Source organism: Paralichthys olivaceus, chromosome 11 (genome assembly GCF_024713975.1).
Source record: "Paralichthys olivaceus isolate ysfri-2021 chromosome 11, ASM2471397v2, whole genome shotgun sequence".
Classification (NCBI taxonomy): domain Eukaryota; kingdom Metazoa; phylum Chordata; class Actinopteri; order Pleuronectiformes; family Paralichthyidae; genus Paralichthys; species Paralichthys olivaceus.
In genome coordinates, this window is record NC_091103.1 from 5430949 (window position 1) to 5443740 (window position 12792).

The 12792-nt window shown below is 43.6% G+C and overlaps 1 protein-coding gene across 2 annotated transcripts in view; it reads left to right on the forward strand.

Annotated features, from left to right (window-relative positions):
• epha4l (eph receptor A4, like) overlaps positions 1-12792 on the forward strand; it is a 47916-nt gene that overhangs the window by 18337 nt on the left and 16787 nt on the right. For both annotated transcript variants that reach the window (XM_069534343.1, XM_069534344.1), the window contains exons 4-5: positions 3367-3522; positions 9124-9459. In XM_069534343.1, the coding sequence (XP_069390444.1) occupies positions 3367-3522; positions 9124-9459 (492 nt within the window). The remainder of the gene's footprint in view (positions 1-3366; positions 3523-9123; positions 9460-12792) is intronic.

Sequence of the window (12792 nt, forward strand, 5' to 3'; positions counted from 1 at the left end):
CTCAGGGATTTGGCACCTGACAAACCCCTCTCTGTCTGAAAGGAGGCCTGCCGAGAGGAAGCCTAGGAGAGTGGGAGACAGAGATAGAGGGCGAAGGAGACTGAGTAAAAATAATATAGGAGCACTGGAGAGTGATGGGGTGAAAAAGGAGGCGGTTTAAAAAAGATGGTGTGGAAAAATAAGGTTAGTATTTGAGAGCTGTATGAGAGGATAGGATGAGGGCTTCTCAGCTCAAATCCCATAAAAACTAAATACTTGTGTGTTCGTTTGTGTGTGTATGTGTTTGTGTATGCATGTGGGTTTGCCACGGCTGACTCGGACAGTGATAAATCCAGAACGTCTTAAGGGAGATTCCTCTGTGAAACCACGGTCTCTTGGACCACCCACTACTGCGGTCTCTTCCCTTACACACACACACACACACACACACACTCATGCTGCTAATAGGAAGCAAATTCTACAGCTTTACTTGGATATCGACCTCTCTCTTCCCTCAACTGTTCCTCTCTGCAGGGCAGTCGCTGCAATAAACAAGCCCTCATATGTTGACATCACATTTTCAAACACAATTTCTGAAAGGCAGAGTTCAAAACACCACAGATCAAGATGCCAAAGCCTGTCGATGACAAACAGGGATGTGAAGTTGTGCAAAAAAAATATGGGACAGCTGGTGGGGATTCTGAGGTCAGCCTGGGAGAGCTTAATAATTGACAAGCAAAAAACTCATCAAGCGTGCACAGTTTGAGGTAGTCTGCGCTTAAACTGCGTCTCTTTAAAGAGGCTCAGGACCAAAGGCTGTGAAGCATGGGACTCAATTAACTCTCCCTCCAGCTTTTAGCATGGGGGCATCATCTCAAACAACAGTTTGACCCCACTCTCAACTCTGGACACTTTCCTGGTCAGCGCACATGTACAAACCCTCACAGCAACTTCGTGTTTTGTCACCTGAAGCGGTCACAACCTCTTAAACAATACCCACAAATCCTGGTGTCCTTCTGTCTCCAGTGATGAGATTGGGCATTGAGAGATTGTCTTAAATATAGAGAGATAACACAAAGCACCTCCTCTAATCTCTCCTCTTTTCTTTTGCAACTGTGAAGAAAAGAAAAACGGAGGCTTCACGCACCCCTGCAGGCTACAATCAAAGAGGCCCTTAGCTTAGCGTTAGCAAGTGAAGCGGCAGGGATTTAGCCCTGATTGACTAAGTGGGAAAAGGCAAAGAATGGCTCAGCAGGTAGCAGCTAGCCTGGCCCGGTTAACGCCGCGCTACGATAATCCAGCTGCTCCAGAGGAGTGGCTGCGGGGCAAAGAGCCCGACTTTATTACGCCTCTGTGAGAGGGATTTCCCAGTATTTTAGGGGGTTTGTGGATTTCCTCTGCTGTTTGTACGTGTGAGCATGTCGCATGGTTGCTGGAATGTATGTTTTTGTTGGAGGATGGACTTCCTCCTCACTGCGGTGTATGTGGATAAGCACTGATTTGATTTCTAGTGTGGTGAACACATGTGGGAGATTGTTTATGTGAAGGTTCTTTTGTATATTGGATCCCCTGATGTATTTATGGCTGTAGCATTGAAATCCAACATTTCAATACGATCAGGATTGTGCTTGTGAGGACGGCCAGCCCCTATGTGTGTGTATGAGTGTGCCAGTCAGTGGGGATCGCTTTACCCCTGCAGACGTTAAGTGTGTAATTATCTGATTTATACTGCGTATGAATCTACCCATCTGTCTCCAATGGGTCTTTTTACATCATAACAAGACAGACAGACATGCACAAACACACGCACACGCACACACACACACAGCCCACGCTACACAAAACCTAAACCACCAAACCTCCAGCCTCGATGCCATTTGCCGCCCACTGCCTAGCATACGGCATCTTCACTGATTGACAAGTTATTTGGTCCAATCGGTGTTGCGAATGTGTGTGCCGCACCTCTCGGAGAATTGTTCTTTTGTCCCCCTCTTCTGGTTCAGCGCTCAGGGGGTGAAATATAAACCCGTTAGGCCTCTCTATAGCAATTATAGAAATGGATAGACTAGAGAGAAACTCCTTGAAAGACGAGCCCTCCAATCAAACTGTCACTCAAAAGAAAGGCGAACACTGTCACCAAAAGTAGGAAAAGTTTCACTTAGGTTGCCATTTCAGACTGAGGTGTGAGTGTGCGTGAGGCCCTGCAGAGTAAGAACAGCCAAGTGTGGTGGCATTTGTTTGTTAAATGGTCCGAAATGCCAACGGCTCTGGTTTCCCTGTGGCCAATGAGAGCACAGGATGAACTTGTGAGGAAGACAAGCGGTAGTTATTTGATCGTCTGTTTTTGTCAGGGGAAATAGCGGCCCTTACTCTTGTTCTGTTATTTCTGATAATAGAACACAGGTTTGTGAGAGAGGAGAGAGGGGTGAAAGCCTTGAAGATGGAAAATGAAGACAAAGGGAGGAGATGCCTCAGGGCAACATATTGTTTTCTCCTTGCTAATTGGAGGAAAATGGGCAAAATGACAGAGTTCTTTTATTTTCCTCAATTGTGAAACAAGTGTAATGCTATGGCATCATCCCCTTATTACCTAAACCGTATATCAACTTGATTTGTCATTTCTCTCGTGGGTGTAAGTAGCTTTCACTCGGTTTTAGTTTAGTTTTTTGAGACAGTGCAGACTTTGGAAGCTGTTTTCAGACATACACTGAACTCCAAAGATTATTCAGAGGCGCTTTGTTTGAGAACGCTAATCACAGAATCAGAGGCTCTCTACTTTCTGCTGAGTTTTTCCTGCCACCCCCTCAGCAAAAACTTTGGATAATGTAGTGAGCCCATGTGGGAATACAGCAGGGGATTATCTAGGGGACTCACCATGAGTGAGTGGGTGTGTTGATGAAGTTTCTAACATGCGACGCAAACGAAACTGAAATAAAACAAACAAAAAGAAAACGCAGATAAATACGTTAACTTGGAGATTCAAGAGCTTTTGGTGATACAGGCCGACACCGGTGATTATATGCTGTAAAGAGTTCATGTCTGAAAATGGCTTGACAAACTTTTTCTGAGTTGTGTTTACAAGCAATGGAGAGAACTTTATAACTTTATAAACCATGAACAATGGCCATCACAGATTTAGATCCTGTGTGTATGTGATGTTTTGGAAGTTTTTGTTGATGACAGTATTCCAACAAAACCATTCAAATTCCCATCAGTCTCAGCTGTAATTAGCAGCTATTGGCAGCACGCTATCTCTTTGAGCAAAGATACATGTGCTAAACATCAGCATTGTTTGTGTGATCAAAGCAATTCCCAGCTAATTATATGCTGTTGCATATGTTGATATCACGTCTAACCACACCTCCCTTTCTCTGTGTTCTCTTTCAGCCTGTAAGATCGGTTACTACCGGGCCCTGGCCACCGATGGACTCTGTTCAAAGTGTCCACTTCACAGTTACTCGGTCAGGGAGGTATCCACCTCCTGTGTCTGCGACAAGGGATACTTTCGCTCAGAAACAGACCCGGCATCCATGCCCTGCACCCGTAAGTACACCCACATGTGGCACAGGAATACATGGCATACAGCTGTGTTAGCAATGGTTTACAGTGATTTGTAAACAGCTTAATCTATCTTGGGTTAACCCTCTCTCTCTCTCACACACACACACTGAATGTCCCTCTCTCTCTCTCATGCAACCTGAATTATCCTCTCACACGCACACAAAGCAGGCGGCTGCGGGTTTAATAGGTGTCTTTAATTCCAGCTGGTACTTAGTGAGTCATGGTGACAGAGAACTAATAAGGGTATTAAACCGCTGCATCCCAGATTCAGTCGAGACTGCAAAACAACAGAGGAGGGCGAGAACAATGGAGGGAGACAAATAGAGACAAAATACAGAGACACTGGGAGGTGAAGAAAAAGGTGGAAAAATAAGGGCAAATGGAAAGCAGGGGACGTATGCAGGGAGTGAAGGGGAAAGTAAAATGAACCAAATGCACGAGTGAATGGAGCTTAAGGAAGATGTTCAGAGTTGTACACAGTATCTCTGTGTGTCTCGACTTTCTTCTGTCCGCCTGCCTGAGTCAACCTCTGGTTTATCTGGTTCATCCTATCATCAAGTCCTGACTCACCATGACAATGACAACAAACACTCTTCACAATCTTGCTGCATAGTTACACATCGTCTTTTTTTCTCAGTTCTTCATGGAATTCGTTCCAATAGAAAGATAGGCAAACGGAGAATAAAAAAGAAAAACTGACAAAAAGTCCCTGATTTCACTGGAAAATGTATATGACAGACGTTTGTGTATGAGTATCTGTCATGACTCAGTCTTAACGACTAAAACATCTGGTTAAGTTTCTTAGCTCATAGTTGACTCTGAATGAACTCAGACCCAACAATGATTTGATTAATCAAATACTCAGTTAATACAAATACTTGATGAATCAAAAATAATCCAAGATATTTAGTCAACCCTAAATCCACTTTTTTAAGTCAACAAATTATGCAATTTATTTACAATTACACATTTCTTTACAATTAAAATTACTAATATTTTTCAATCATTCTTTATCTTGGTGCAATTTTACGTTACATTTATTTAAATGTAACAGAGAAAATCTGTGAAAAGTTTTGTGACATACAAACGTTTTTAGAATGTAAGAATTTACAGCTCTTTTTTATATTTAACTATAATGTATAATATTATATTATTTTATTTATATATTAAAATATTTTAAGATTTGGACTGTTAGTGAAGAAAATTTGATGAAGTTATCTTGGGCTCTAGAAAACTGTGAAAAACATCTGATGTTTTATAGACAAGCATTAAATGTTTCATCAAGAAAATAACTCAGATTTTTCAATAATTAAAATAAATATTATTTACATTGGTCTTGGTCTAGAGCAAGTGCAGGACTTCTTGGTCTTATTAAATACAGTAGTCTCATCATTTCATTATTAACCTGATTTTTCTGCACATGTTATGTGATTATTTTTTTAAAGGGATCAGACCTGTATAAAAGTGACAGTGAAATAAAAGTGAAAATTAATTTGACTTACAAACATATTTTCTTAGCTTTATACTCCTGCAACAATTTGAAGAATTAAATCTGTCTTTCTCTCCTGACTGGAAAAAAAGCAATTTCTCTATTTATTTTATTTATTCTTCAATACAAGCTTCACCCCGGTTGTACTTTTTAATTAAATTTGATAAATCCTCTGATAATTAAAAATAAAAACATGAGACCAATGACTAAGTCCCCCTCTCATCCCCTGACTGTTTTGTCACATCACTAATGTATTGAGTTACAACCCCTAATTTAATGGAAGGGATTGGAGCTCATCCCCATTGTCCTGTTAGTCACTGAGGCATCTGAGCATGGCTGCTGCAAGCAACAGCTGTCAAAGCTCATTACTTGGCTGGTTTTATAGGAGCCTTCTTTGCCTTTTCCACTGCATGCGCTCCTGACTGCACGGCAGCGAACATTAGCCCGACTCTCACCGACCCTCGCCCCGTCAGCTGGTCATCATTTGATCTCTGAACTTTCACCCTGTCGTCTGCAATTGTCCTTGCAGACGACAGGGTGAAAAAAGTTCTCACCTTCATGTTACAGCTCTGTAATTACAGCTGTCACTCGTTCACATTTTGTTTTCAGTCTCTCAAAACCCACTCACAGTCACGAACAGAACAGATGAAGAAAAAAAATACCTCTTTAAGTCATTTGCCAGTTTGACTTGCTCAATATTAGGCTGGGAAAGAGCCAGTGTCTGGTAATTGGGGAACATGTGTGTGTGTGTGTGTGCATATGCGCAGGTAATTGAAAACGCTTTTCCTCCCGTAGCTTGGGGTATAGTGAGGCAAGGAGATGATTAAACCTCGATGTTGTGTAATTCTGTCATTGTGCGACTGTTTGTGTGCAGGCCCCGTTATTCCACGTCCTCTTCTATCTGTCGGTACCTTTCTTGCATCTTTGCCTTTTGCTGGTTTGCAGCAATTGCTCTTTTGATCTTCGATTAATGAGCCCTATATGTTTGATCCAAAGGCTAAACGCTTTCTAAATTAGAAACAAGAGACAACCAGTCGTTTCCCTCCCACACCTTGGATCAATCTGCCCAAGGATCCTGGCAGGGTGGATGAGTTATATCACTTTAAAAAAAGATTTTTGGTGGATGGTCGTCGCTGTAACAACCTTTTGACAGATTTTTATGGTTTATTTTTTATGTTTCCATCTTGTTTTTATGTTTCCTGGCTTGCCTCCACTGTTCCTGCTGCCTAGTTTATCTTACTTGTGTTGTTGTTACTTTTATACCTCTTTACGAAACCTTTTTTTAACCTGTGCGTTTACTTCATTTTCATCCAAAGAGCCATAAACAACTGTAAAAGAATTAACCTTTGAGCATCTAGTTATCGTGTACCACAGGCAGATATTACAGATTATAACAGGTATGGGACATCTGGTAAATGCAATAAACATACAGTTTAGTACAGAATTATTAGGGCAAAATCAGCAGTACACATGAATAACTCACAGTAACAGACGGTAATGAGGACCAGGGACAGACACCCATGGGAGTCGGTTGCTCAGCTGCACTCAGGTTATAGGGAGGGGGTGTTCTCCATTTTGGGGTTTCGCTTGCCTCTTGATGTGTTTGTCAGATTTTCCCCAGTTTTCTTAGCGGCGGTTTGGTAGAGGAAGAGGGAGGGACGGAGCGAGGAATGAACGCAGAGCGGGGAGGGCTCGAGGGGGTGCACTGAATGAATCCCAGCCGGATGGTAATGGCGGGGTCGACGCTCAGGCCAACTTTGCCTGCTCACTACCTCAGCCCTGCGCAACACTCAGCTGATGGAAAGAGACAGGAGAAAGAAAGAGAGAGGGATGAAAGGAGGAGAAACAGCTGAGAGAAGGAGAGGGAGGGGAAAATGGAGAATGGTAGTGAAGTAAATTGAGAAAGACCAATTAAAGAAGGCGTGGCAGGAAGGGAAGAAATGGGGCTCTGAGCAAATTGCACGGACATAAAGGAACGGAAAAGGAGTGGAGGGGAAAAGGAGAACTTTTTTTCTGGAGAAACTTCCACAGTCTCCCTCTGGATTCCACCCATAAGGGCTTTTTGAATTTTTAAGGCCACGTTTGAGGTAACGTTGTATGAAGGTTATCTGAGCGTTGTGCTCCCTCCTTCCCCTGCCTCTCTCTCTCTCAGGATTAATTATGGGGTGTCAGTCACAACTGACGGCTCTCCCACGCTCCCTTGCTCCCACTGGTTCATTCTGGGAGAGCGACAGGTACATACAAAGGTAGTCTCTCTCTCTCTCTCTCTCTCTCTCTGTGTAATGTAGTGAAACGAACTGACTTGGTGGAATGTGTTAAAGACTCTATATGGTCATAAAGTAATAAAGCACTGTTGCAACTCTTGTCATAGCAACAATCAAACAAAATTATCTTGTGAGGTGATTGTAGGCCGACACACCCACACACACTCATGAGTGAAGACATCACTCTGACATTTAAGGCACACTACCGCTTTAGAAAAATATCTGTTGAAAGAAATATCTGTTTTCTGAAGAGTTAGATGAGAGGCCTGGTTTGTAGTTCACTAAGTCAGCTAACTAACTAAATTATAGCTTTTTAAAGTATTTCATGTGGCACGAGGTTGAGTATTAAAAGGTACTTTAGGCTGGTTGAACCTAGCACACTGACAAAGACACTATTATAATGATGAGTGAGTGTCGGCACCTTATTTTAGAAACCCCATCTGTAACGTGTTCCCACCGTCTGAGAAGTGGAGAGAGGGAAAGAGGTGGAAGAGAGAGGGAGTAAAAGTGGGGGAGGAGGGGGGAAAAGCAGGAAGAAGGATTTAATGAGAATTTATTAATAGGTTTTCATTGAAGGCTGCAGTTGGGAGGGAAATCTGAGTGGTGCAAATATTAACACTGTTTTAACACTGAGTGCTCTGCAGCCTTTCATTACCAGGCCTGGGTTGTTGTGCTGTTAGTGAACTTTTAGGTCATTTCCAGTTAGAGACTCCTCACCTGCCATTATCCATCCATCCGTCCATCCATCCATCCATTCATACTCTTTCTGGATGTACCGACAGTGATTCTCTTCTCTCCGCCTCAACATTCGCTCATTCAGTCCATGCACATGTACTACGAGAGTCTTATAAAGATGGATGTGACTAAACTTCCACATCTCCATTAATGCGGCAACGCCCGTGCATAAAAGTGCACTTACTCCTCCTCGGGTGACCGTGTGCACGCACTGCTACACCCCGTCCCCTCCGCTGCTCTCTGTGTCTCTGTGAAATCACTCATTGCCTCTCTGCTCCTCCAAAAATAACACTGATAATTAATTTCCGTTGTGAAATGAATCGTGTGTGGACTGACTAGCTTTCATATTTCACCCTGCATCGATCCCCCCCAGCCCGCTCGCATGCGCTTCATTAGTCAGTGAGAGAGAGAGAGCGAGACGGGGAGAGAAGAGGGAGAAAGAGAGAGAGGGAGGGATGGAGAGTTAAGTCAATTATCGCTGCTTATGTTTGAAAGCATTGCAAAAAACACATTAATTACAATAGAGCTGACATGTAAAGTGGGATTGATGAGCAGGGGAGTTTGCGTCACATATCTGCGGAGCGGCTCCCACATAGATCTGCAGCGTAGGTTTTACATCAAAGCAGAATCGTAATAACAGGGTCCAAAGCAAACTTTGTCTAAAGTTATTGAGTGGGTGCCATAAAGGCCCTGCTGTTAGCAGCGGGCTCAGGCTCTCTGCCACCTCCAGCTGATTCCACATATGAATGGGAAAGAAATCTGCTGCCCTATTGGATTTCAGTTAACGTGCTGGATTAACTGAAGTGAAACCAGACCCTCCCTCACTGTAACGGACAGGACATTAAAAGGCAATTTGAGAAGCCTCAGGTCTCGACTAAGGGACAACCCAGTCAATTATATATATATATATATATATATATGGAAATAGACTCTACCAGAAGTATTATTAATATTCTGGTCAGCAACAGTTATCAGATATAGATGTTTCACTCTCCAGTTTTCATAATAACCTTGATATTTAATAATGTTAGTCTGTACCTGCGTAGCATCTTGCCACTTACCACTAATGGTAATAACATCAACTCTTTCCTCTAGGTCCTCCGTCTGCGCCTGTCCACCTCATCTCCAATGTGAACGAGACCTCCGTAAACCTGGAGTGGAGCCCGCCCCGGAGCTCAGGAGGGCGCCAGGACTTGTCATACAATGTGGTGTGCAAGCGCTGCGGGCCCGATGGCCGTCGCTGTCAGCCCTGCGGTAATGGCATCCACTTCAGCCCCCAGCAGCTGAGCCTGAAGGGGACCAGGGTGTCCATCAACGAGCTGCAGGCCCACACAAACTACACCTTCGAGGTGTGGGCAGTGAACGGAGTCTCGCCTCAGAGCCCAGGGCCAGAGCAGGCTGTGTCGGTGACCGTCACCACCAACCAGGCCGGTAAGTCAATAAGAATGGTAGCTTGCAGTAGTGCCAGCATATGGTAGAGCGACAGCAGGAGCTAGCAGGCGGCAAATAGCGCTGCAATCACCAAGTTTAAAGATCTGTCATGTCATTGTGAGACGAGAAAACAATGTGTGAATTGTGAAACTGTGGCGGGACAAGTTTGAATATGGTTGGGCGCCACAGTCTAGATAATTAATGGGAAACACTGTCAAAGTGGTGGTTAAAGGCTTCTCATTGATTGATTCCCAATAATAAACAAGTGTTATGTTGATCTGACTTGAATTAGACAGTACTGTTTGGACTCATATATTAATATAGCAACATATTTCTCATCCAAATCAATTATGTCATGTTGGATCTCCAAGAGAGGCTGCAAATTATATGTTGTTAGATAAGATATATGGATTTGACTATCATCATTCCAAGAGTTTTAAACAAATAGGAGACACTGAATACAACAGCCCCTTTACACCAAAGAGATGTTTCTGTGTGTTTTCTCTGCGTTAATGCATTCTCCAGTCTCCTGACAAAGAAAAAGAATGAACTCGCCTCTGCTACATGGCCTTCTTCCCCTGGACCTCATCAATTATTTTCATATATCCGGACACATCCTCAGATTCTATCACTTAGTCGGCTAAATTTAGGACGTCTCCCGTGGTTTGCTTCCAATCCAAGTTAGTTTCTTGACTCACCCATGCATGTGAGAGACAGAGTGGATGCTGGAGAAGCTTTGTAGTTGTGTGTGCACGCTGATGTTTGATGCAGAGCACAGGTTCGTTACACTGAGCGCTTGAAGTACTTTTTTTGGGGGCAATCTCCATGTCAAAACATGTTTATTAAAGCTGTGAATAATTTGGGCGAAGGCTGGGTGATTACTGAAGAGGATGATAGATTCTCTGCAGTGGGAAATGATTTTCTGCAATATTTCACTTGAGTTTTGCATAATTAGGCGTGAGAAGCTTAGACTGAAGATAGGGGTAACGCGCTATATTTAGCTCTCGAGCTAATGAATTAGATGAGTTGTATTGATCTGTGGAGGCTTCATTACAAATGCTGCTGGATCGTGTGCGTTTGTGTGTATGTGCGTGTAATTATTCTGGTAGAATACGCCCATGAATACAGCCTCTCCTCCGGAGCTGGAGAGGAGCCATCAAGCCCGGGGTTGCGTTCAAAGCCTCCTGTTGTTTTGTCATTTAGCCATTTTGTAACTGGTTGTTGTGCAAATGGATTTTATGACCCTGGCCCTTTCTCTTCATCCCTCCCTTCTCTCCTCTGCTTATAGCCGATCATTACCTTGGTCTTCTTTATTGCTCCGCTCTTGGGTGGTAAGCTAAGTGCTCCTTTGTGTCACTTTTTTTTATCACTAATTTCCATCCCTGGGAAGAGTGAATATCTTGAATAGGGCTTGGACTGGCAATTTAAGGACACAGTGGCTTGATTTATCAACTGGGGTCAGCAAGATAGAGATGAATGGATGTGCTGCCTGTGGGAGAGCGCAGAGTCCTGCCAGACAGACATGTGCGAGAGCTGTAATGGAGCACACCCTTGAGTCCGGGCCGAGAGCTCCTAATAGCATGTCAGTTGCTCTTTTTATATAGAGTTCCTGCTATTTTGCCGTGAAGAAAACTCCTTGTTGTGCTGTCATTGCTTGTTTAAATTAAACCCAAACAAGCCGGCATACTGCCAACCGTGTGTGTGGCTTTACATAACAAGCTAGCATGATGGCACTCCAGAATTAGAGGTGTGACGTTCAACAAAACAACAAAACTGGAGTCTGTCCCACTGAGACGGGTGTGATGGCAGAACAGTAATTACCTCGCTGTTCATATCTTTTACACAGAATATAATTTAAATCTTAAATATAAAGATACAAAGATTTAAAATTCACATTCGTGCCTTCAACAGGCTTTGTGAAAAGCGTCACACTGATGCAGTTGTGCAAAAAATCCAAAGTGCATACTCCCTCACACACACATGCACATACACACACACACAGATGTGCCCTGGAGGTTGCTTGAGGCAGATCTGCTGACTTCAGGTTGTAAGATATAGATGATGTTGCCTTTTGGCTCGTCACTGTTGCATGTTTCAAAACACTTCCCCAGGATTAGTCACGTGAAGCTTGCAGCTGGAGTATTAGAGAGTGCATTACACTGTGTGCACATCTGCAGAACTTACTTAAAATGTGTGTTCATAGATGGGATGCATTTCCCCCCTGAAACAACGTCTTCCATGAGTGTGTGTGTGTGTGTCTTCTAATTTGTGAATGTGTGTCGGTGTATGTGTGTTAAAGAGAATAACTCCAGACTGATTGGATTTCTTACTGCTAATGCTCGGTAGGGGCTTTGGAGGCTCTGGTTGCAGCCGCTGGTAATCCAGCCAGTCATCTGCGGCTGTCCCTCTCTCTGTATCGCCTCCCCTCATCCAGACACTGTGGATTACACATTTATTATGATAGATTTATTAGGATTTTTAAATGCTGTGGAAAGACGCCCCCGCCACTGCCTTTCCATAAAAGTTCAAATTTCAGCTACAGTAGGTTGGCAGGTTGGAAGGGAAGATCATCAGCTTTGCGTGAGAGGAGAATGGATTTAGTTGAAACAAATAAATGCGATTAGAAAAAATCAAAACTAGAGTTTTGCTGATTGCATGTGTATGCACGTGTGATATAGGGATGTATTTGTGAACAAGGAGGTCAGACTCTACATCTCGCCATGAACAACTTCACTGTCGTAAATAAGCCGGGGTGTAACCCCTTCACCCGGACTACATCTAGAAAGGGAGGGGAGAGAGGCGGGATGGCCAAGCTTTGAACTGACCCCTGGTTGTAAATGGATGTTTTTCCCCTTTTATGGGATCAAGCACTCTATGTGTGTGTGTGTGTGTGTGTGTGTGTGTGAGTGTGAGAGAGAGAGAGGGAATGAGAGAGGCAGAGTGAAAGGTGTTTATGTCTCCATACAAAATACTTGGCAGGCTTAGGTGACTAAAAGTGAATTAGTGCATGAGAGAGTGTGTGTGTGGGCGCGTCTGTCAGCACACGTGTGTGTGAGTTTCCATGTCTCTGTACCGGACAGACGTGCATGTGGAAATGTGTTCGGAGAGATGGAAGCAGGCTTTCTTTGTGGTGGTGTGTGTGTGTGTGTGTGGGAGGGGGGGGGGGGGCATCTTGTACGCAGGAGCCATTTTCTCGACACACTGAAAAACGGCTCCCTCTTTGGCTATTTTTCCTTGGCGGCAGCAAAATTGAGTTACTCCAATCTGGCAACCAGGCTCCAATCTGGCAACCACATGTGTGCACCGCGGCCCCTGTCTCTTTTAATGTCAGAT